Here is a 25426-nt window from a genome sequence, read left to right as displayed (position 1 = left end):
TTGCCAGAACTTGTTTAGACTGAGTGTGGCTTCACAAAGTTGTTACTCAAATATTTCAGGCCTCCCTGTGATCTAATGTTTTCTCTGTGAAGGAAACTTTCCTCTTATTGTGAGATAAATACCTACAAAATATGTCCTAAATCCTCTCCCAAAAGATATTATTAGTTCTGTGCATCATTTATAAGGACAGTTCAACTACTCTATTTACTTTTTTTCATTTAATGCATTCACGCTACTTAAAATGGCTGTGTTATAACAATCACCATTTTGCCAAACCAAGTTCACCTCACAAACCTTCTTTTGGTTAATTTGACTCTACTTTTAAAACTTGAAATTAGAGGGGAAAAAGTAAAAAATGATCTGGCAGTTATATAAATTTACAGAAATAAATTGATTGGTGTTGGGTATAATAAAGTTACCCTGCTGGTTTTGATTAGTTCCTCAGGGTACAAAAATGTAGTTTAGTTATATTTATATTACACAAGTTATAGTCCAAACCGATTTATATTAGGTTTTATGTGAATATATTGTACTTAAATGAGCTCTCCATATATATATATTTGGAGAATTCTTTATAAGCGTTACATGGAATGGAAATTGAAGGTACTGAGAAATATCGTGATAGGATAACATGTTAGGAGATCACAATGAAGAGAAAAAAAAGGAGAATGAGCCTAGTGTAGTTTCTTTTGCAGCATCTATATTTCTATTCCAGATTTATTATGAGACCTTCTATAGTTCTAGTCATTTATGTATGCCCCAAATGAGACTACTGTATTTTCTTTTACAGCATCTATATTTCTATTCTGGATTCATTATGAGACTTTCTATAGTTCTAGTCATTTATATACACTCTGTCAGCAAACTAGTCCCTCCTGAGTTCACAGAAGATTATGAGAATGAAAGTCCCTTCATCAATAGAATATGCAATTTACTGGCCTAATAACAACACCAGGAGAATGAATTTTATGCAGAGACCCCTAACACCAAGAGCATCTTTTTCAATATTATATGCTCTGTGTTACAGAATGATGAATACTACATGCGAAAGTGTTTGATGTTAATGGGAAGAGGCCAAGGAAGTTGGATAACAGAGAAAAATCTAAAAAAAAAAAAAAAATCAAACTATAAAAATAGCATACAATCATACAAGGGTGAGTTCCAGGTGAATACTTTTTTGTATCTGTTATTTCTAAATATTAATGACTGCCTCTCTATCCTGTACCATACCTCCAAATTTAACATGGAGGCACTTAGTTATTGGGACTCCTATCTCATTATTGATATATTACACTTTTAGCAAATATAGATAGATAGATAGATACAGATATAGATATAAAACACACACATATTGATGAAATTGTATAGAGTTAGCCTCTTCTCCATCACTGGTTGCAGATGTTATGGCACAATGCCCATATGCTTTCAAATGTTACCTATGATATGGCCCCATAGCATGACAGTAACATAAAATTGAAAAAAATAAAGCCAATTTGTAACTCAAGGAATTGGCCCTCATCACCTCACTGTCCATCTTAACTTATTTTTTACTTTTAAATTACTGAGATACTGGATCCATCCTATTTGTATCTATCACACTCTTACATCAGGAACGACAAATACAGAGAATTCTATGGACTGGGGGAAAGGAGCCAGCACATAATTGTACAGCAAGCATAGAATCTCACTTATACAGCCTCCCAGCCCTTTATCGTCCAGCCGAGTAGTTAATTAACTACCACATTGGTACAGGGAATATATTTAGTTTGAGGAGCCATTGTCCAGACTTGCTCCACTCCATGCAATACTTTCCTCTTTTACTGGAAGAAAGCTAGATCCTTGACTTCAACAGGAAGTTTTATTCTTGAACATATTTGGGGTCAGGTGGCATAAACTCTATTGGCTTCTGCATAACATGCTGTCTATAAAGGAAAAATTTAATTCATCTAACATTGAGCCCTACTTTGTACAATTCAGCAGATATAAAATGCACTAAGATGTAAACATGGGCCTCGCTATATACTGACAGGCAGTAGAGATTTCTTGGAAAGCTTCGTGAATCTCTTCTTGAGTTTGAAGATGCTATATTCTCTATATAAATGGAACTACAAATTTTTAATTGAAAGCATGTACATAGGAGTTGATGTCATACCTCTAAATTACTTGCAAATCTAAAGCTGAATTCAAATTTACACCAGCCCAAAAAAGTAGAGTGTGAAGAAATCACACCTAGCAAAAGAACTACCAACATTTTCAACTTTAGAGCAGCAAAAAAGGATATGAAGAAAAATCTTTCTTGTTTAATCTGAAAGATAATTAAAACAAATAGAATGGGAGGTGTCTTAATTCTGACTCACCTTCTCAAATTCCCAATTTAAACTTAAACTTCTAAAAATACTTTCTCCTGAACTTTCTTTCTTTCCTTTGTTTTCCCACCCCCAGTCCAATTCTGTCAAATCTACCTCAATAGTTTTTTAATCCATTTCACATACACTGACAATATAGTTTGTTTCATATCTCCTGACAATTTGTTTGTTTATGCCTTCACCATTTTAGCCTTAAGGGGCTTTCTCTGCCTCTGGTCTTTGCACGTTTAACAACACCCTCATAGAGGTCACATATTGCATTTTTTTTTTTTTTTTTGCGGTACGTGGGCCTCTCACTGTTGTGGCCTCTCCCGTTGTGGAGCACAGGCTCCGGACACGCAGACTCAGCGGCCATGGCTCACGGGCCCAGCCGCTCCGCGGCATGTGGGATCCTCCCGTACCGGGGCACGAACCCGTGTCCCCTGCATCGGCAGGCGGACTCTCAACCACTGCGCCACCAGGGAAACCCATGTATTGCATTTTTGAACATTAACCAACTTTAAAACCTCTAGGTGAGTTTTTCATTGCCTTCCTTCCATGACTGAGCCTTTCTCAAGAAACCCTCCAACCCCATTTCCCAGTGAGGAATCTCCTCTCTGCACCTATATACTTCAACCAGAAACACCATATCAAGTAATCTCATGCCTTAAATACGTTCCGCCCTATCCCTGAGCTCTACAACCGCTTGTCCAAATGGCAGTCGCAACACTCCTTTTCTTTCTAAGACTCTGCTCAAGTTACCTGACAGGTGTGAAGCTGTTACCTGCAAAGCCCATTAGGGTCCCAGGGGAAAATAAGATGGAATCTAGGTGATAAGACAAGGTCTAACCTCTTCCTTGATGCTTACCCTTGTCTCACTTGCTCATAGGGTGCCCCGTGCAGAGGTCTTGCCTCAAGGCCTCCAGACCAGAGTTCCTCCCGAGAAACTGCTGCGCTGACACCTCAGCTCCGGGACCGTAGGCAGAAGCCACGCACAACACTCAATCCAAGATGGCGGCGGCGGGCCATGCGCAGAGACGCTGAGCCATCTGGAGGCTGAGCAGAGCAGCTGCGACTTCCCCCGAGAGAACCCAGGCCCCGCCTCACGCCGGCAGATGGGATCCCTTTAAAGCAGCCCTGCCCGCGGCCTGTCAGTAGAGCTGGGTACTCTAGAGCGAAAGCCCACCTCTCCAGTCTCTGATCAAAGAATAAAGCTTTCCTTTGCTTCTGAACTACTGGCATGAGCAACACCAGGCAGGAGAGCCCTTGTTGGGGACCGATTTGAGAGAATCAGTAAGGAAGCTTTCTCCTAAGGCTCTAGGCAGCCTTGCATGGGGTTCTCAGCGCAATGTACAAATACCTCAACTGCAGCAGGACTTGAGGGCAGTGACAGTATTTAAGTCGGGGCTTGGGATCTAAAGAGCTCAATCCACTGCACATAGTAGGTGCACTCTGAACATGTGCTGAAAGAATGGATGAAGAGTGAGGAAGTGGGAGAGATAATATGGGCAGTGTGTGTGGGGGTGTTCATTTTCTGGCTCCATTTGCCTCTTGCCCCATCCCACCACATTCTTTCTTCTACTCCTCTAATGAAAAAGCAATGATTTATATTCTACAGCAAACTATAACCCTTAGGCCAAAGCTGGCCCACCCCTTGTTTTTCTATGACCTGTGGGTAAGATTTTTTTTTTTCATTTCTAAACCATAGGGGAAAAAGCAGTCAAAAGAAAAATGTTATTTTGTGAGATGAAAAAATTATTAAAAAATTAAAAATTCTGTGTCTATGAATAAAGTTTTACTGGAACAAAACTCTGCCATTCATTTGCATATTGTCTATGGCCACCTTCTCCCTTCAAAAGGCAGAGCTGAGTAGTTGTGACAAAGGGTGTCTTATGGCCAGCAAAGCCAGAAATAGTTACTACCTGGTTCTTGAAGTTCTAAGGCACCCCAGTTCACAGCATCATGCTCCCTTTCCTAACACAGGTACCAGAAGACTGTTAGATCAGGATGGCGTTGATCAGTGTTGGCAGTCAGCTCTGCATTCTTTCTATTCTCTTGGGCTTATCATTAATGCTATAAAATAATCACCAAGCTCAGGTACTAGCTTGTATATGATGCCTGTCAAACAACTGAAAATGTTTGAAACCAAGAAAGGTGATTTTTAAATCCAATGACAGGATATTGTTCTGCCCCCTCAAAATAATTCATTCAAAATATTGAGACCAGAGGAAAAACAGAAAAAAAGAATGCCAACTCATGAAGCCGATCTTACACATTATTTTCCATTCCTGCTATCATCTTGCAGTTCTCTATAGAACAGAGACTATCAAGTATTTCACATTTCTCTTAAACTGTATAGCCCCAAAGGGTGCATGTCTAATAAGACCTCACTAATGTTGAAAGTGGATTATGTTCTGGATCCTGTTCAGCCAATGAGTCTGATTACAATTCTTGTCTATTTACATAGTGGACTCATTGTTTATTACCCTTCCTTTGAAATACAATGCAACTTTGTATTAAGCATCTCCTATCATTTAAATCAATAAAAATGTTAAAATATGAGTATTTTCCCCCTGAGCGTAACTCATTGCTTCCAAGTTTTTCTGATTTAGTTATGAAAAGTGGTTGGTGAAACACTTAAAACATGGTTACATTTTGCCAACCTTTCCCCTCAATATTTGAAAAAGTTTAATGGGATCCATCTCAATACTGTTTCTCATCTATATAGGTCAGGATATACAGAGGCAATAAGTACATCCTTCTCTAGTTTTAAGGGGACAGACATCTTCCAAAAGAATCTGTCTTTGTACTCACTCCTGCTTCTATTCTGCCAACATCTCTCTCCCACACTCATGTTCTGGCAATGAAGTGCAAAATGAAAGAAGTATTTCAACTGCACTTAAGCCACGCTCACTGAAAGAGAATCTCCACAGTCAGTGATGCAATACTCCCTAAATGGGCACTATAATCCCCTGACCTTTAAAACTGGGACATAACACTCCTAATCTGAATCGCATTTTCTCCCGGTCTCCACTCCCATATTTATCCCCTGGGCCCTTTCAGTTTTATTGCTTTGCTGGCTTCTCTCTCTAGTTAGATATCTAGGTTTCTGATTATTTCCCTGAAGAATTACTTTACATTTATATATGGAATAAGGCATTAGTTCATAATCTGCTAACAATTTTTGCTGCCTAAAGTTTTCTAAATCATTTCTATGTTCATTAGGGGGTATGGGTAGGTGGTGGGGGAAAAAGTTCCCCATAGCTTTCTAATGTTGAAATATGTCCATTTCTTTATCATTTTGTCCTCTCCTTTATGTCACTAATAAAGATGTTAAAGCAGACCTCACTCGAAGCTGATCTCTAGACATCACCCACCAAGTCGTTACATTTTCATCTCTGATTGCCCTTGGGTATTACCACCTCTTAACAAGATATTTCACTTCCACAGAGTCAAAAACAGGTTACAGGAAGCATCATGCCGAGTTCTTTAAATGTTGTTTGTTCTCATATTCAGACTACAGTGAAGCCTTTTTAATGAACGTGAGTACATATTGAAGAGCCAGACTAAGCTGCTACATCAAAAATAAATGTAAAATGAACAGAAGAATTAGAATAATTTTAAAAGAACACTGAGGCTTGGCTTAAATTACCATCTAAATAATAACAGCCTGGATGACATTGGAATCATGCTGAAAAACAGTATGAAGAAGCACCACCTTGCATTTTCTAGTTGCCTACACGGGGCACCAGAACCAGAAGCTTTTCTATCTATGCACCTCAGATGATAGGCAAGCTTTCTAAACCTTACACAACTTTATTTGAACTGTGCCATGTACTCAATGCAATAAAAATATATAAAGAGAGGTAATAGGGATGGATTATAATAACATTCCAAATCCCTTATGTTAAACTAGCCTATAGATATAAACATGTGTGTGTGTGTGTATATATATATATATATACGTATCAATATATAAGAACTTCTTTGTAAATCACTGACTTCCCCTTATATCCAAGTGCTCATGGGAAACACCTGCCGCCCTTAACACTTTCTCATTAGATGTTTCTCTAAAATCTCAAGAGTATTGTAATTAGTTTCTTTATCAAACAAACAAAAATGTGATTTGGATGCTGTGAAATAGATCAGTGTAGACAACATTTTGAATATAATCACTTAACATCATGTTTTTAGTTTGATGGTCATCATAAAACATTGCCAAAATATAAGAATGGCTAACTGATTTTCTTATAAGCGCTCATTTGGGACATTTTTACCATTTCAGTTGTATCTGACAATAGCCACAATTAACAGTTCATGAAACACTATTTTTTTTAACGACTACTGCAGGTATTGAAAATTTAGCAACTTCTTTTTCAAAAGCATTGACAATATATAAGATCTAATTTGCAAAAGAGCCAAAGTAGTATGAAGACCTTTCCTGTCTGCCTCCCCCCCCCATTAAAAACAGAAGGTATTAATCACTGGATTTCAAAGGCAGCTGACTGATGCTATTCATTGAGTAGGGCATTCTCACTAATGTGGCCCCATGAATAACTCTCAAGGCTTTTATTAGGGCTGAGTGGGCTCTTAGCAGCACAGCCTCCCTTTAGCAACCCTCTTCCCCTCAGGCTCCAAAAGGATTATAGATAGCAGCTGAAAGAAAGCATCATTGGTAAAAACAAAGGTGTTTAAAGGGGAAAAAAATGGGAGCAAAGTGGACATATTGGAGACAAGTCATGATTCATGGCCTGTACTGTGTTCCGCCTCTCTTTTTCTTATTCAATACACTCTTTAGTTTTACTGCTGGATAAGAGGGGACCAGACCAGTGCACTTCTCCTAGCAACCAATATCAGTCAGCAAAGAAGGCATGTCATCTGCTCAAAGGGAAAACGGAAGAATTTGGGGTCATACAAAGCCAGACACATGTTCTTTTGCATCTGATCCCAAATTGATTATCAAAAAGATTCAGTAAATGCTAAATAATTCTGTTTTATGTGAATGTTAACAATCCATAGAACTAAATATCAGCTTGTCCGCTTGCTATATAGCAGAGTTTCAAATGCTGGTCCAATTCATTTCGTTCAAATGTTCAGTTTTTCACTTTCCAATACCCCCTCACTCCTCATTGTTCATAGAGGCTGCCTCTCCCAGGTATATCCTTGCACTTCCTGGACTATTTCAAATGCAAAGATCACACATAAACTCCTATAACACCCCAAGTTCAGAAAGCTTTGAATTGCACCCTGAGAAAGATAGACTATAAAAGCAATTGCCTAGTTGTCTTATTTGCATGCCATGCTTAGTTGATGCTTAGAAAGATAAAAACCACTTTCTGAAAAGAAAAGTTAAACGAACTTGGAATTTAAATTTAACATGATGAGACGCTTTTACTGAGCAGCTCAAAAACATGGGGAGTTTCATAAGATCCAACTGGCGAACATCACAGGTGTTACAGTTTAACAGAAAAGTACAATAATAATTCATAGCCCGGGAAATGTTCTTCATAAAATAAAAGTTGTCTGTTGGATTGTGAGTAGAGGGCAGGTATCAAACAACTCAGAAGTTTATTCATATCTTAAAGTCATGTGTGTATGGGGCGGGGGGGGGTGGATAAGAGGTATCTCTGCCCAAAATCTGTACCCACATGCTGTACATATTTTTCCCATTCTTTATTCTTTCATTTTGTATTACAAGTTCGCATTATCCAGGCTTTCAAATCACAAAGGCGAAGTGAAACACTTAAAAACGTACTTAGCTGCAAAATCACCTACATGTTTTCAGGATAGCCAGTGAGGAACTCCCCAACCAACTGTTAGCACTTTCTTTTCTGCTGAAGTTTTTCAACAGCATTTGTGAGAAGAAAAGGAGGCTGCAAACCTCAGCTGAATGACAGCTTGAAGATTTGTGAGTACAGGGCTCAGGTGCCATGGAAATACCTTTTCACTGTTAGTTTTTAACTCTTGAGATTATCACTGCTTCGAAGAAAAGTATCCTCACAGCCCATTTTGAATGAAAAAATGCTGAGGAATGTTAAGTTACTGGGCACTTTCTTTTTGAAAGGTAACATTCTTCTTACTCAGTATCTCCTCTAATCAATGATGCAGATGCAGTTAGGGAGGGGTTCGCATAATTTGCATTTGGGTGAAGGCATCTTGTAGTTGTTGACATGCAAAGGTGTTCTAGAATGAACAAGCTGTTGCATATTTAAGATGGGGAAACTGAAATGCCTGCTCTAGTTTTAATAGATCAACAATTAGCTCAGTTTTCAATAACTACACTATTATTTGCCAACACATTAAAGTTCACTTTAAAATAAAGATACAAAACACAACTTAGAATTCCTATTGCTAGGTTCATCCTGAATTTCCCTTAATTTACTGTAACCCTGAAAACTACGTTTTATAATTATGAGATGTACCTTAACAAATTAGTGTACTGTATTCGAGCATTTGCTAGTATTTGTAAGTATATATTGTTAAACTTTAAAGTATGGCTATAACATTGATTTATAAAGTTTATGACCTTTTCTTTATAAAAAAAAAACCTCTTGACTTAACTTTTTTGAAGGTCAAAAGTTCTCCCTTTTTTTGTTCATACTTATGAACATTTTAATTGGTTATAACTGTTGTACAGGTTTTGGACAAATCCTTTAAATTCCAAATGGTTTCCTTGTTCTTTGCTTAAGCTTGAAAAGCAGTGTAATGAAAGAGTTGAGTTATATTCCATGTTCTCCAGTTCATTTCCAAAAAGGCTTGGGACCAAAAACTAGGGGAACAGATCCCACATCAATCCTTACAACAGAAATTAAAAAGTGGCTGTTGGGCTTCCCTGGTGGTGCAGTGGTTGAGAGTCTGCCTGCCGATGCAGGGGACGCGGGTTCGTGCCCCGGTCCGGGAAGACCCCACATGCCACGGAGCGGCTGGGCCCGTGAGCCATGGCCGCTGAGCCTGCGCGTCCGGAGGAGCCTGTGCTCCGCAACGTGAGAGGCCACAGCAGTGAGAGGCCCGCGTACCGCAAAAAAAAAAAAAAAAAAAGTGGCTGTTAACCCCTCTCTTGAGCTAAAACTGCCATGTCACATACAGTTCTAGTCACAGTGGCCATAAACTAGTGAGTACATTGGCTTAAGACTATTTTTTTTAGTATTAAATTTTTGAATCCCATTTATTCATAAAGAAACAATAAGTACCATTGGTCATTAATGAATGAAAGTGGATGTGCATCATAAGGCTAGTGGATTTTGACTGTCATCTATATTCAAATCGTTAAGCCCACATCAAAATATAGCCCCTATGCAGACTGAACAATAATTCGTGATTATTTTCAAAGATGGGTATTTATGGTTTGGGATAATTTTTTTCCAGGATAAATTTTCCCCTTTAATTGTACTCAAACATAATGCAAATGATAGGACATTTAACTAAATGACTTACAGTAAGAGAAGTTAAGGCTGAGACACTGAAGAGTACATGGTCAAATATCTATTTTTTTATAAGATTCTAAAGTCATACAATTAATTAGTGGTAAAGCTTAAAGAGGAGTCCACAGCTTCTGGACACCCATGGTGTATCCCTTCCACAATAGCAATGATTTTGCTTTAGTCAGGTTACCCTTGATATACACAACCACTCAATATGCAAATCTGGTTAATGTATAATTATAAAAAGTATTAGAATCAAGGATGTCTATACTAGATGTAAGAAAGATAAGTGGGCTATTTAGGAAAAAATGTTGAGTGGAGACAATGTTAATTTTTAAAAATTTTCTGTACTAGAAGTGTTTACTTGGAATTCAGTAAGCTTTGTCTCTTAAAAGATTTATCTTCATGATACTTTATATCAAAAGCACCAAGTAAAAAATGTAAATCAGTCAATGTGAACCAAAACGCAGGGTTTTACTAGCATGTTCTGTTTGTTAACGAATTTCTATTTGTAGTATGCCTCTCTTGTTTATTCCTTTCATTCATAATATCACTCACTTGGGAATCCCATTTGCTCTGTAATCAGCACATGATGCAATGGAAACATACATGTCATAGCACGTTTGTCACAGTTGCATAGGTGTGGACACAGATGAGTCCCCTTAAGAGGCAACAAAAGTTCTTATTTAGTCACCTGAAGACTCATGCTTGAAAGGTTATATGAAAATCTTTGTGAAACACATCTCAAATGTAGTTCATGATTAGCCTGATAGACAAAGTCCTCTTAAATTTACTTCTACTCCATACTAGGAAAGGAATACCAATAGAATAAAAATACTACTAATAATAAAAAATAATAATAAATACACTTAATTGGAGTTTATTAAGTACCAGGCACTGTTCAAAGCATTTTAATATCATTTCTACATATATAACATATATATGTAACATAGAGATATATATTACATATACACACATCTAATTCCATATATGATAACATATCAATATATATGCACACATATGTTCCACATACACATATATACAAACATAGGTATATATATATATATGTGTGTGTGTGATGAATATATATTAATCTATTCCTCATATCAGCTATTTGAGAAGACACTATTACCATGCCAATTTTAAAGATAAGAACACTCAGAATGGTTAAATTATTTGCTCTTACTCAGTCAGTAGTGTTTGTTGACTGCCTTTCAGTAATCATCTCACACTGCCCCTCCGTACAACTATGTTACAATTAAACTAGACTCCTTGCCTTTCCCCTAGCACACCTTTCTCATCTCCATGTCATTCCTCCTGTTATTCCTTTAGCTGGAATGCAATTTCCAATCTTTCTGTCTATTAAAAGTTCACCCTTGGGCTTCCCTGGTGGCGTAGTGGTTGAGAGTCCGCCTGCCGATGGAGGGGACATGGGTTCGTGCCCCGGTCCGGGAAGATCCCACATGCCGCGGAGTGGCTAGGCCTGTGAGCCATGGCCGCTGAGCCTGTGCATCCGGAGCCTATGCTCTACAACGGGAGAGGCCACAACAGTGAGAGGCCCGCGTACCGCAAAAAAAAAAAAAAAAAAAAAAAAAGTTCACTCTTCCTCTAAGGCCCACATTAAGTGACCCATTTGGTGTTGAGTTCCCAGACTATGTTCTGTGTTCCTTCAACCCCACACACCGCCCCCCACATTTACCAGATAACTACTTTTATTTTAGTGACTTGAGTATTTGTTATCTTCTCTACTAAAGAATCATCTCCTTGAAGGTGGGAACTATTTAACTTCATTATGTTCCTCACGGAGCCCTCAGCAAGGTGCTTTGTTTATAAATAGGTGCTCAATAAGCATGTGTTGAATCAGATGAATAACCTCAAGCCATCTCAAGCTAATTCCCTTGTTGACATATTTGGAAAACAGCTGGCCATTTTCAGTTAGTTACAAGAGCCTGGAACTCTTGTTAAGGAGTTCCAGGATTGAGAAGCTGGAAATAGTCTTTTGAGAGAAGCATGGTATAGAGATAAAAAACATCCCTGGACTCTAGTTTCAGCTCTACTACTAAGCAGCAATAGACTATATGACAAGGCACATAAAAACTCTGAGCTTCACACATGCACCCCAATATTCACTGCAGCACTATTTACAATAACCAGGACATGGAAGCAACCTAAATGTCCATCAACAGAGGAATGGATAAAGAAGATGTGGTACATATATACAATGGAATATTACTCAGCCATAAAAAAGGAATCAAATTGGGTCATTTTTAGAGATGTGGATGGACCTAGAGACTGTCATACAGGGTGAAGTAAGTCAAAAAAAGAAAACAAATATCGTATGTTAATGCAAATATGTGGAATCTAGAAAAATGGTATAGATGATCTTATTTGCAAAGCAGAAATAGAGACACAGACGTAGAGAACAAACATATGGTCACCAAGGGGGGAAGGGGAGGGTGGGATTGACATATATACACTATTGATACTATGTATAAAATAGATAACTAATGAGAACATACTGTATAGCTCAGGGAACTCTACTAATGCTTTGTGGTGACCTAAATGGGAAGGAAATCCAAAAAAGAGGGGATATATGTATACATATAGCTGATTCACTTTGCTGTACAGTAGAAACTAACACATTGTAGAGCAACTATACTCCAATAAAAATTAATTTTAAAAAAACCTCTGAGCTTCATTCTCCATCTGTCCAACCAACGAGAGAATTGTACCACAAAACTGCAAAAACTTCTTCTAACTCTGAGATGTTATCATTCTCTGATTTACATTTAGTATTGTTGAAGTCTCTGCTAAAAGTGACAATTTCAATTTGGGTTAATTTCATTTGTAAAACTTTACAGGGCAACTGAAGAAGACTGAGAAGACAATCACTGAAGGGATTAGAAATTAGGACTACTGGAAACTTAAAGCATATTATTATCATATAAAATTGTCTCACTACAAACATATATCCAACTTGTAAAGGCCGTTCAACATTTTCTTTCCATGGTGAATTAAAAGAATATATTTACCTCATACATTGCCAGTGGGAATGTAAAATGGTATAGTTGCTTTGGAAAACAGTCTTGCAGTTCCTCAAAAGGTTAAACACAGAATTACCATATGACCCAGCAAGTCCACTCCAGTTATACACCCAAGAGAAATGAAAACATATGTGCACACAAAGATTAATACACAAATGTTCATAGCAACGATCTTTATAATAGCCCCAAAGTGGAAATAACCTAAATGTCCATGAACTGATAATTCAAAGAATAAACGATGTGGAATACTATTCAGCAATAACAAAGAATGAAGTACTGATATACACTACAACATGGATGACCCTTGAAAACATTAGATGAAGGGAAAGAAGCCAGTCACAAAAGAGCATATATTGTAATATTCTATTTACATGAAATGTCCAAAATAGACAAATCTACAGAGACAGAAAGTTGACTAGTGGCTTCCTAGGGCTGGGGAAGGGATGGAAGATAAGGAGCAGGATACTTGGCTTCTTTTTTTGGATGAAAAAACGTTCTAAAATTGGATTGTAGTTATGGTTGCACAATTCTCTGAATACACTAAAAACCACTGAATTGTACACTTTATATGAGTAACTTGTTTGTGAAATATAATGTGAATTATATTTCAATCATTTCAGTGAAGTTGTTGGGGGAAAATATTTAAGTAGCAAAATTTAGAGGATGTCTATGTTTCCTTTATCTCAGTTTTAAAGAATAAATTTTCTAGTAAGACTCCTTTGAGTTATTTTCTTAAAATCAAAAGTAGGTCTACAAAGAGGGTCTACCTGCCAAATTCCTGGGTATATCTCAGTTTAGTATCAATGATGGTAAACAGGGTCCTAGACATGATGATTACAACAGTAGATAGGGTAGGGTAATTCCAGTTGCTGCAGGTATTTTAATCTTCCTCTTCTTTTTCAATTATTAGTGAGCTATATAATTGGAGACCAATTTTAAAAGTATTCTTTTTAATTCTATGCCTGAACTAAAGTAATCATTTTTATCTGTTGCTTAAATGAAAAGTTGCCCTAAAGGTGAAGAAAAGTCTCACTTTTTGTACCTACAGTCCTCCGCTCTACCAACTGAGCTATTGAAGGACCTTCTCACTTTTTGGACTAGATATCATTGTATAAGTCAAAATTCCTTAGTCAGATAAGAGTGTATGTGGTCCTATTAAGGCACATTAGAATCATTTGAAGGAGTGCCTTGTCAAAATATATACACCACTCAACAGTGTGCTAAAACATCCAACAGTGTTAGTATGGGGATTGGGAGTGACCATGTAAGTCACACCATTGTTGGAAATACTCTTGGTTAGAAAAGAGACATATCAAAGCAAATAGTCAATTCTATATCTCCTGCCAGGTGAAAGGTGGAATACTAAATCATCAGAAATCATGATGTCATTTATGTCAAAATATGCATGTTTGATAACTCTCTCTCTCTAAAAAGAGAGAGAGAGAATGAGAGACACATACAAATACACACCCCCAAATAAATAGATAAACCTAGTTCAAATGGTAAAAGTTTCACATGTTGGGCTAGGGCATGAAAATAAACATCTCAAAAGCACTCCATAAGCACATTTTCATTTATTCAACAAATACTTGATTCTACTATGTGTTATCCTGTGCTCTAGGCATTGGAGGAACACAGGTAAACAAAATAGACAAAGAAAGTCCATGCCCTAGGAGCTCAGTGGAAGAGGCAGACAATAATCATACTAACATATGCATACAGCAAACAGTCTTCTAAACTCTAGATGGTCTCCCTTCAGAACAGAAGGCAGATTTGCTTACTGTCTAATATAGTCAAGACAATGTTTCCCTCCAGGCCAAAGGTTAGGCAGATTTCCTTATCGCCCACTATAAAATATCCTGGTTCCCAAGCTTAGGGCTCATCAGCTGTGAGGCTAACCCATTATGTGTGCATCATCTACCTGGGCCCCACTGCATTGCCCCTAAGGGTCTTCAGGGGAAAGGTAAATCTACACAAACATGAAGTCATGCTGCTTGCTGTGACATGACTAATGAAATCTACCATCTGGGACCCAGGAGTTTCATGTCCTTTGCCAGCATTCATGAAGTTGTAGCAGTCTAACTTCTTAGCTCGCAAGTAGGGTACAATGTGAGTCCCTTCAAGGCTGTTTATACAAACACGTGCATGTGCGTGTGGACACGTGCACACACCCACATAAACTTTAAGAAGGTGATAAGAGCTCAGAAAAAAATTAAGATAGGTAAGGGGGGTAGTCCAATAGTGTTTTAAGGGAAGCATTTTTACATTAGGTGGTCCATATATCTGAAGAGATGATATTGGATAGGGACTCATTAAACCAATTGAAAAAACTCACCCATGCAACGATCAGGGGAAGCACATTTCAGATGAAAGAAAGAACAAATGCAAAAGCCCTGAGTCAGGAACAAAACATCAAAAAGAAAGGTCTAAACCTAGGTTCCAGTAGGGAGTGTGAACAGATGAGATCAGAGAGGCAGTGAGGGACCTGAATTTGAAGAGTCTTGTAAACTATTGCGAAGAGTTATCAGTGGAAGCCATTAGAGGCTTCTGAGCAAGGAGCTGCCATTATCTTATTTACATGCTTTTGAAAGGTCCCTGTGGCTACTGGGTGGAGAATTAACTGGATGGAGGTAAGGTGTGGGGATAGGAAGAGCAGGAATGGAAGCAGGATGATCATTGATCAGATTATTCCAATAGTCCAGGTTTTGACCAGGATGGTAGTGGTTGAATTAGTAAGAAACATTTGGAATCTATTTAAAAATGCATCAATACAATAAGATGAATTAATGGATGCCTAGGGGAATGGGTAAACGGATAGATATGTGGTCATCGAGTATAGTAAATTAATGGTAGAATCTACGTGGGAATATGAGTGTGCACTGTAAAATTCAGCTATGTTGCAGTTTGAAAATGCTTATATTAAAATTTTGGGGAAAAATTCACAAACACACGCATAAAATTTTAGGTATCAGGGTATATTTCAAAGGATTTACTAACAAGTCAGATAGGGGCTGTGAGAACAAGTCAAAAATGATTCCTAGTTTCGGGTCATGAAAAACTGTGAATACTGATGCCATCTACTGAGCTGGAGATGACTGGAAAGAGAAGCAAATTCTATCCCTGGCTTGAGTTTGATATATTCATTTTTAAAATTATTTTATTGAGGTATAATTGACATACATTATAGTAGTTTCAGGTGTACAACACAATGATTCGCTATTTGTATACATTGGGAAACGATCATCACAACAAATCTAGTTACTATTCAAGTCTGATATATTCTTATTAGATATCAAGCAAAGATGTCATGTAGTCAGCTGGATATGTCAAGTAATGTACGGGCACTGCGGATACAATGGTATATAGAAGAGCCAAGTTGTAATCTCATGGAATTTACATTCTTCCACAAGTGATTAGGGAAATTTGAGAAGCATCAGCATAAAGAAGTATGTAAAACCCATGTGACCAGATGAAAGATATTAAGGATTAGGTGCAAATGGAGGAAAAAACACTAAGGACTGAGGCCTAGATTACTCCAATGTTGTTTTGTTAGAGACAGGTTTTTTGGGTGAATATGCTACACTTTAGATGCTATATTAGATTTTTGCTATGCTGAAACATTGCCAGAGTTTATGGAATTTCCCCTTAAAAGACTTTATGTCATCATTCATTCATGCTTTATTCAATAATTTAAAAAAGAAGAAAATCATTAACAACATCAATGTATTGATTTAGGTTGACAGGTCTATACCTGGAAACACTATAAGAAACATAACAATACTTCTCTTTGAAAATAAATCACTAATATAGCACCCTATAACTTTCTGCTAGAACTCAGATCTGTAGACTTCTGTCTGCCTAAACTGGAAAAAGAACTATATAAGTTTTCATCAAGCTCTACAGGATTGTAAAAGAAAAATGATGAGTCAAGACCCCAATTGGGTATATCCAAAGTTAAAATATTATTAACATATCTCCCTTAAATGCAGATTTTCTAAATTGTTATCCAAGAAACCTCTCACCTATTTTCTTCATTCTTCAAATATTTCTTTAATTCCTTCCACTGGGTCCAAAAAAGAAGGAGAAGAAGGAGGGGAAGGAAGAAATGAAGGCGGAAGAGGAAGGGGGGGTACAGGAGAAGTAGGAGAAGGAGAAGAGGAGAACTAGGAGTAGAAATAAGTAAAAGGAAATCCTGGGCTTCCCTGGTGGCGCAGTGGTTGAGAGTCCGCCTGCCGATGCAGGGGACATCGGGTTCGTGCCCCGGTCCGGGAAGACCCCACATGGCGCAGAGCGGCTGGGCCCGTGAGCCATGGCCGCTGAGCCTGCATGTCCGGAGCCTGTGCTCTGCAACGGGAGAGGCCACAACAGTGAGAGGCCCGCGTACCGAAAAAAAGGAAAATCTGTTTTTTCTAACTCTTCAAAAAACAAACTGCACATAGGAAGTAAATAAATAAATAACTCCTATGGACTGCAGGAACTACTGAAGCAGATATTACTGGACACACACATCCTACATACATAAGTTTCCTTCATTACTATATATGTATCCAAATGTAGGCAATGTGCTTACGTATCCATATTTTTATTAGCAAAGATGATATTTTATACAGGTTGCTCAAGGATGCAATGACTAGATTTTTTTTTTTTTTTGGTATAATCATGACCTTTTTTTCTTTAAGATACTCTTTTCTCTATGTATTAAGAAATCCTTTTGGTTTATGGTCCAAATATTGCCTAGAATCAAAGGTTATTCAAACAAAGCCATTTCAAACGTGATATTAGTGTATAGTTGCAAGAAGAAATTTCAGGTTACTTATATGCAATTTAAGTTCTGAAATGGACTACATATGGCTATAATAATGAGTCCATTACTGAAAGAAGCACTTTAGCAAAACCTATAAACCTATATGAGATTATATATCTGCATCATGCATATGTATCATCTTTATCTCTCCAAATATCACAAGTGCCATTTTCATTTTACAACAGTTAAGGATTAAAGACAAGAAATATTTTCATCTTAAAAACATCTTTTCGGGCTTCCCTGGTGGTGCAGTGGCTGAGAGTCCGCCTGCCGATACAGGGGACACGGGTTCGTGCCCTGGTCCGGGAAGATCCCACATGCCGCGGAGCGGCTGGGCCCGTGAGCCATGGCCGCTAAGCCTGCATGTCCGGAGCCTGTGCTCCGCAATGGGAGAGGCCACAACAGTGAGAGGCAAAACATCTTTTCACCAGTATTGTAAAATTATCGAACTGACACAATGTATGAAATATAGATGTAATCCAACAGTCTTGTGACAGTTCATATTAGTTCCCTGTAAATGATTACAAAACCATATTCTTATTTAAAAATAAAGAAAATCTGGAGAACAAAGGCTAAATTCAACATATATTCTCATACATAATAGTAAGGAAAAATCTGCATTTGGTTAATTAATCTGTATCGAATGAGATAATCTTTATTTACATCCCAAATAGAAAAGTTTGCCTGTAGTTTTCAACTAAATATTTATTCTCTACAGATGCCTACAGACACAAGATACAGAAAAATCATAAATAATAATGGCACATAACTTCCATGAGGATGCAAAACTCTAACATTTTTCATATACTATAAAAATGCACATATAAATAACCCACCAAGCAAATTTCAATGCAAATCTATGGATCATTTGTCACTGAATAAAATTAATTTCTGTGTCTAGCACAAGGAGAGTCAGTATATCTTTGAAATGGTACAAGCTTCTCTAAATTTGAAATTCATGGGGAGAATAAGCACACACTTCTAAGAAGGGTAAGTAACTAGAAATCATAGAACCCTGGAAAAGTAAGGCGGCTTAGAGATCCTACAAACAACCCCCTCATTATATATGCAAACACACAATCCCAGTGTGTTGAAATAGCCTAGAGGGCAGTGTTGTCTACATCCCAAATTTTTAACAATTCCCATGGAGGGGCTGTCATCATTAGGGGGTAAACCAAAGGCAATCCAATGTCAAACGTATGACTTACATACTAATTCAGTAAGTGTCCACCATTTCCATTGCTTTGGACATAGTAGATGCTAAATACAAAAACTAGTTTCACACACACAAGAATTTAATACTACCTTTTCAACTCCTCAATCTTGGGCATTTTTCACTACATTACTATGAATGTTGCTGCACAGTTATGGCCCAGACACAAACTACCCCCTTATCCTATAATGTTAAAACAGAACAAAGGTCCTAGGTGTATCTGTGGGACAGGAAGGGCAAGGTGAGGGGAGAGCGGGAAAGAAGGGAGTGAGCTAGGATACGAAGGAGGGAGGGCAGGGAGGAAATGATGTCTTGCTACTGCTGTTCCAGCAAGGTGGTTAATTGCATTTGTTTCATATATCTCCAAACACCCTGGTACATTAATTACATTCTGTAACACCAAGCTCTTCTGATTCCCTCTGTCACTTCCACTGAGCAATTTAATTGTATTCCAGCTAGTTACACAACGACTGAAAAAAAACACAAAAAAACAAAAACTTGGTGATAGTTCTGTAATCTAATATATAGTTTATAATGCATTTCTGGCATTGCAGTATATAAATTCATGACTTGTGAGGACATATCCAAAAAGTTATATCAAAGTCTTATTGTGATAATCAAAACACTTGGGACAAAACCTTTTTGTGATGGTAATCTAAATGTATTACAAAGGTAAATGTATTGAGGAAGAAAATGTCTGGTGAATGATTAGATATGATTAGAGATATTGCCACAGTAGAATTCACAGTGATTTACTCCTATACATCTACTACTTAGAAGGGAAAAAAGAAAAAAGCAGTGTGCCCACATGAACGCCTCGCCTACTATCGCTGGGGGGCACGGGTACTTATGTAGTCCAGGGTTGAAAACAGCCACTTGACTGAAGGTAAACTCATCCGTATTGCCTCATGTTTATAGAAGGGCTTCCTTTTTGAGTCTGATACATGGGGCTCTGTGCAACAGCAGCTGCCAGGAACAAAGTTAGCTCCTACAGGCGGGCGAAAATAGGCAGTGTCCCAAATAATGACTTCGTCCACAATGTAAATACTGGAGGAAAGTTTATGTAGCAACAAGCTACTATAATGGCTCAAGTATCTGGACCAATACACCTCAGATTATTTATAAGTACAGTAATTAAAAATCTAAAGTACTACAATCCACACATGCAGGCAAAAATATCATGCTCTAATCTTCTCTTTATACTAATTATTTCCATTGATGTGAAAATTAAAGTCGCTAGGTTAATACCAAATGTTCTTTTGATTTTCTTCTGTAGAACAAACAAACAAAACAGCATGTTAACGATTACTTCCACTCATCATTCAAAAGAGCTACAAAAAAGGATTTTGCAATCCTCCCACAGGAAACTGACATCCTATGAAAATACCCCAGGAAACCAAATCTGAACAAAAGACAGGAGAATCAGAGGCAGAATGCTGTCTGCTTGACAGACTGACTCAACCTAGAGGGAAACACCTACAGCACCTGTTTCAGATCCCCATTGTGTTTGCCACTAGGGACTGAGCTGAGTGTTCCGTACCCACAGCCAGCCCACAGCTTCTGCTTCCCCCTTCCTGGAGCCTCGCCTTGTCTTACTTTTGACAGTTTTCTCCCTATGATCTAAATCTTCATTCTGATATCACGCTAGGAGAGCACGTACCAGCACGCAGGTGATACACATTGATCCCTGAGATCCCTGGCTCAAATTCCTAACCTACTGCACCTTCACTGGGGTGTCTATTACTTACTTCACTTGAATTTCTAAGCCAAAGTTCAGATACAAGAACAAACCCCAAATGGAGAACAAGCACAAGAGTATTAGACTCGTTCAAGAGATTTACTTTCATATTTCTTTTTCTAACAAAACTGAGAGCCCATCATTTATTACCCAACTCCTCAATTAATTAAGTAAATTACAACAATAGGTGACTCCTAACACGTTCCATTTGCAGCAGTTTAGAAACAAAAGACTTAAAACCTCTGCTTCCCCCAAAGTCCCCATGCCTGGCCCAAAGGGACTGAAAGATATAATGTCATTTTATTTATAGCCCACATCCGACTCAGAAAGAAATGTTGGGGTTTTTTTTTTGGGGGGGAGGGGCAGGATAGAAACATTTTAACTTACCATCAACCCGAACATGTAAAAATCCACAGAGCAGTAGTTGTGTAAACATCAGCCGACTCATTTTGACATATTAAAAATGATCCAGATTGTTTAAGAAACCAATCCCAGAGAGCAAAAGTACAAAAATAAGTATCAAAAAAAGAGGTAGGTCCAAAGTTTAGACTTTTCTAGCTGCTAATTAAAGTCAAGAAGAGCAAATGGCAAGATCAGAAGGGGTTAGTGGAGAGGTCTTGAATGGGGCACATGTAGATCCATCCAAATTAACAGGGAGCACTCCCAAGGCTGCTGTATTTCCTCACTGTGGCTTCCTAAATTCCCACGAATTCAGCCCAGCCGGAGGGATTATTCAAGTGTGTCTAACCCCCTCTCCTCAGGCTCCATGGCAATCCAAAGCCAAGTTCGTTCTTCAGAAGTCAAGAAGATGACGGGAGAGGAAAAAGACCTAATTCCTAGAAAGTGTTCCACAAACTTGCCAGCGCGCTGCCGAAAAAAAACATTGGCCTGCCCACTGGTTTCCTTTCCCCCGGTCTTCGTCTGGGTAGCAGCTCCACGTCCAGAGTTTTTTCACTAAACTTCCATAATAAGGATGTGTCAAAGCAACACTTTGCAGGCGGGCCGATTTGGCGGCCCTCTCCTTTGCAACCCCGTTGCCTCCCTCCACCTCTCTCGTTCCCGAAAGAGAGGCAAAGGGAAATAGGGATGAGGCGGGTGGAGAATCCGAACTCCTACGTGGTGGGGCTGCAGGGAGGGAGGGAGGGAGGGAAGGCGGGAGGGATAGAGGGGCAGGGCTGAGGCTGCTGCCACCACCCCCCGCCGCGGTGCCGCCTCCGAGCGGCTGTGAACCCGGGCGGCGGCAGGCGGCGGGCGGCGGGCGGCGGGCGGCGGGCGGGTGCGGAGCGGGGCGGGTGAGCCCAGGGGCCCAGGAGCGGGAGAGCAGGGGAGCGCGCGGTGCAGCCGCCCGCCCGGGTCTAGCCGCCAGTCCACCTGGTACGGCCGCCGCCGCTGCTCCCGCGGCCCCGCAGCAGAGCGTCCGCCTCCTCCTGAAGCTGCCGCGGGTGGAAGGACTTAGAGGGAAGGCGAGGAGGCGGGAGGGGAGGGGAGGAATGAAAGCTGCTTGGAGTCTGCCCCGGGGAGGGGGTGCGGGGGGTGATGAGGGGGTGCACGGAGCCCCCACTTCCACGCTCCGCCACCCGCCCGCACAGGGGGCGCCGGCCCGCTGGGCAGTTGGGGGAGGAGGAGCTGGAAAGCCTAGAGTCCTAGTGGGACAGAAATGAACAAATTCGGAGCCGAGGCTACCGGTCAACTCCTTCCCCTTCTCTGCGCCTCGTCGTTCCCCCCTGCTTCCCGCCTCGGGAGGGGGATAGGTGGGCTCTAGCCTCCTGCCCTTCGCCGCGTCCCGTTTAATGGGCAGGTAATTTTCTTGGTGAGCGATTTCATGGAAGCCCTTCCTAATTATTCATCCCTCCGTCTGCCGGAGATGCACACGCTTTCTGGAAAAAAGATCATCCGTCCAGGACCCCGGGTGCAGCCTCATTACCCGTTAAAATCACACAAACATTCACTCTTCACCTTTTAGCAAAATGAGAAGCTGAGCGGGAGGGAGAAAAGGAAAGGAAACAATATAACCACCTCTTGGAGCGGAAAGGTTGTTTCGGGGTGCTTTCTCCGTCGTTAAAAAGGCACAGAAAAGGGGGGAGGGAGATGTACAGAAATCTGTAGTCTCCACTGGCTTGTTTTAGCCAAGATCTATGGCCCCCTGAGGAATCCCGGGTTGGGGGGCAGGGGAAGGGGTGGCATCCCCTCTTCTGTTACTCAGTTGCCTTATGACCTCCTCAAAGATGAATTTGACGCGGGGCTGAGGGATGCCAAGGAGTTGAGAAAACGCTTAGGATGGAGAAAGGAGATCAGGGAGCTTGGGTGCGGGGGTGGGGGCCGGTACCCGAAGTTATTACCCTCCAGAGACTAGCACCTCTGAAAGGAAATTCGGAAAACCTGAAAACCCAACTGAGCTAACGAAGCCAAAAAACAGCTGAATTGCAGCCCAAAGATGACAAAATCCTGAAAATTAAGGCAGAACCCACCAAGTGAATGCCATTCAGGACCAGGAAGATTAAGGCAGGCCACATTAGATCAAAGGGATGCTAGTGTCTGGGGTGCCACCGGTGTGGCCGGTGGAGCCCGGCCCACGTGTGATCACAGGCTCGCTGGTAGTTGTTTGATGCTAGTTCGGATGATTACAAGGCGGGTTATAAGAACTCACGCAGGTTCCCGAGCTGAACTAAAAGCTGGGTGGTGAGTCTTTAGTTCCCCCTACTGGAAAATATTAGAAAAGATTCTTTCTGTTCGTGGCCTTGTGAAGCAGTTTGAAGAGCCTTTGTCTGGTGGTACATTTTGGTGTTGCCACTCAATTTAGCGCTCCCTTGCTTATTAGGGATGTGATATTGTGGGTTTCAAAAAAAAAATGGTCAGTGACACTCAAGTAATTAGGAGAGTTTTTATGGCACCTCTGCATGCTTGAAAATTATGGTAATGAAATAGTCTTGCAGAAGAATAAAACAAGCCACTCTTCTTGTGAAGCATTAAGAGTAATTTCAGCACAATTTTTATATACATTATTTAGTTGTTTTAAAAAAGTGCATTAGTGTGTTGAAGTTAAATCACTTGAATTCTCACAGTAATGATTTCTAAATGTATTATTCTTTTACCACTCTAAGAAAAGAAGTGGGGAGGGGAGGAGGAGACAAGTTCACATGCTTTTTTTTTTTTTTTTTTTAACCCAAAGGGCCAGGTCTAACTTAGATGATATGGTGGTCGTGGAAAATGACAAAATTCATTGGATTAATATCTCTCTTATCTATCTTTAATGTTGCCAAATAATTTATAATTCTTTAAATTTTTCATTTTAAACATTCTGACTAGATTTAAAATCAGGGATTACAAAGTCTAATTTATTCCTCTAATGCACCGCCACCACCACCCCCCAATCTCTATTTCAAATTTCCCTACCTGGGTACAACAGAAAATATTCTGAAAGTAAAGTCTCCCTAATAATAATGCAGAAATTAACAAATCATATAGATTTAAAGCTCTTTAATTTTAAGATAGATCTCAGAAAGGAAGATATTGGGACATTTCATCTTGAAGAGTTTTGTCATGGCTATTCATCTGGAGGGAAAAAGGTAGATTTGACTTCATATATGTTGCACTCAACCATCTACAAATGCTTTTCCTTAGGTGATCTATAAAGTCACTCGGAGGCAGAAAGGGCGTGCGTGGGAAGTTGGAGGAGGTAGTTTGAAGGAGAATGACCTAGCAATTGCTGTTGTTCCCTAGGGCAGAAAAATGTTACCTCACATCTCACAGAAAGTTGTCCTTGTATAGAGTATGACAAATGACCTCACACAGAGAAAAGATTTATTTAAGAGACATTCCTTTGGTTATATTTATTTGGCATTTTGGACCAATTTTGCATTCATACTTTACTTACTAAAAGTGACAAAACACACCATTGATTTCAGTCTAGTGCCATCTTTTTGCAATACATTACCTACATTATTTAATAATGTCTGTAACAAAGGAATTTAGGGGTCTACGTTTTGTGATTTTTCTTGAAGGTAAGTTCATAAATGATGTTTAAAAAGAATACTCTGTCGGTCTCTCATTTGACATAAAATGTGACCAAGGAAAACTGATAACTTTACATATAAGACTCTCATACCGGGCTTCCCTGGTGGCGCAGTGGTTGAGAGTCCGCCTGCCGATGCAGGGGACACGGGTTCGTGCCCCAGTCCGGGAAGATCCCACATGCCGCAGAGCAGCTGGGCCCGTGAGCCATGGCCGTTGAGCCTGAGCGTCCGGAGCCTGTGCTCCGCAACGGGAGAGGCCACAACAGTGACAGGCCCGCGTACAGCAAAAAAAAAAAAAAAAAAAGACTCTCATACCAAGTGATGGTTGAAGATTATGACCAAAACTCTCAACACTAACAGTTACTGTAAAAGTCTACAGACAGGAATGTAATATGGACAACAATAAATCCAAGGGGAACAAAAACACTACCTTCTGGGAGGTTTGATAAGATCTGTATTAGAGAAAAGTTTACATTTCTATTAAATTTAACACAATTTTAGTGAGCAGTGTCTATAGAAGAAATGGATTCCTCACTTGGTTTTTCTAAAAGGAAAATCTTTAAAACCTTGAACATTCTAGTAGAAGTTGGAAATTCAATTTTAGTAGTGCTTTAGCTAAAAAAAATTTTTTAGGTTTTCATTAAGGCAAAGCCAGAAATATCTTAGAACAATGAAGCACCCACACCGCCAAATTAGAAGGTTTAAGATACATAAAATTAAGTGGGCACTTGGCTATTATATCTCCCCAAATATCAAGTGGGTTTTTTTTTCTTCTCTAAACAAGCTGCTAAATAGAAAATGTACATGGAAATCTAGGCTCCTTTTATGTAAAACCTGGAATGGTATTA

General features: G+C 39.4%; 1 protein-coding gene across 4 annotated transcripts in view; it reads right to left on the bottom strand.

Annotated features, from left to right (window-relative positions):
• The window catches only part of ROBO2 (roundabout guidance receptor 2), a gene marked incomplete at its 3' end in the record, with an annotated part of 586970 nt that extends 565387 nt beyond the window's left edge, over positions 1-21583 (bottom strand). For all 4 annotated transcript variants that reach the window (XM_081235996.1, XM_081235997.1, XM_081235998.1 and 1 more), the window contains exon 1: positions 20953-21583. In XM_081235996.1, the coding sequence (XP_081092122.1) occupies positions 20953-21013 (61 nt within the window). In that variant the 5' untranslated portion in view covers positions 21014-21583. The remainder of the gene's footprint in view (positions 1-20952) is intronic.
• Between the last annotated feature and the right edge of the window lie 3843 nt (positions 21584-25426).

This window comes from Mesoplodon bidens (genome assembly GCF_964165515.1).
Source record: "Mesoplodon bidens genome assembly, chromosome: 5".
Taxonomy (NCBI): domain Eukaryota; kingdom Metazoa; phylum Chordata; class Mammalia; order Artiodactyla; family Ziphiidae; genus Mesoplodon; species Mesoplodon bidens.
The sequence above is the reverse complement of the archived record's forward strand: the minus strand, read 5'-3'. Positions and strand labels throughout refer to the sequence as shown.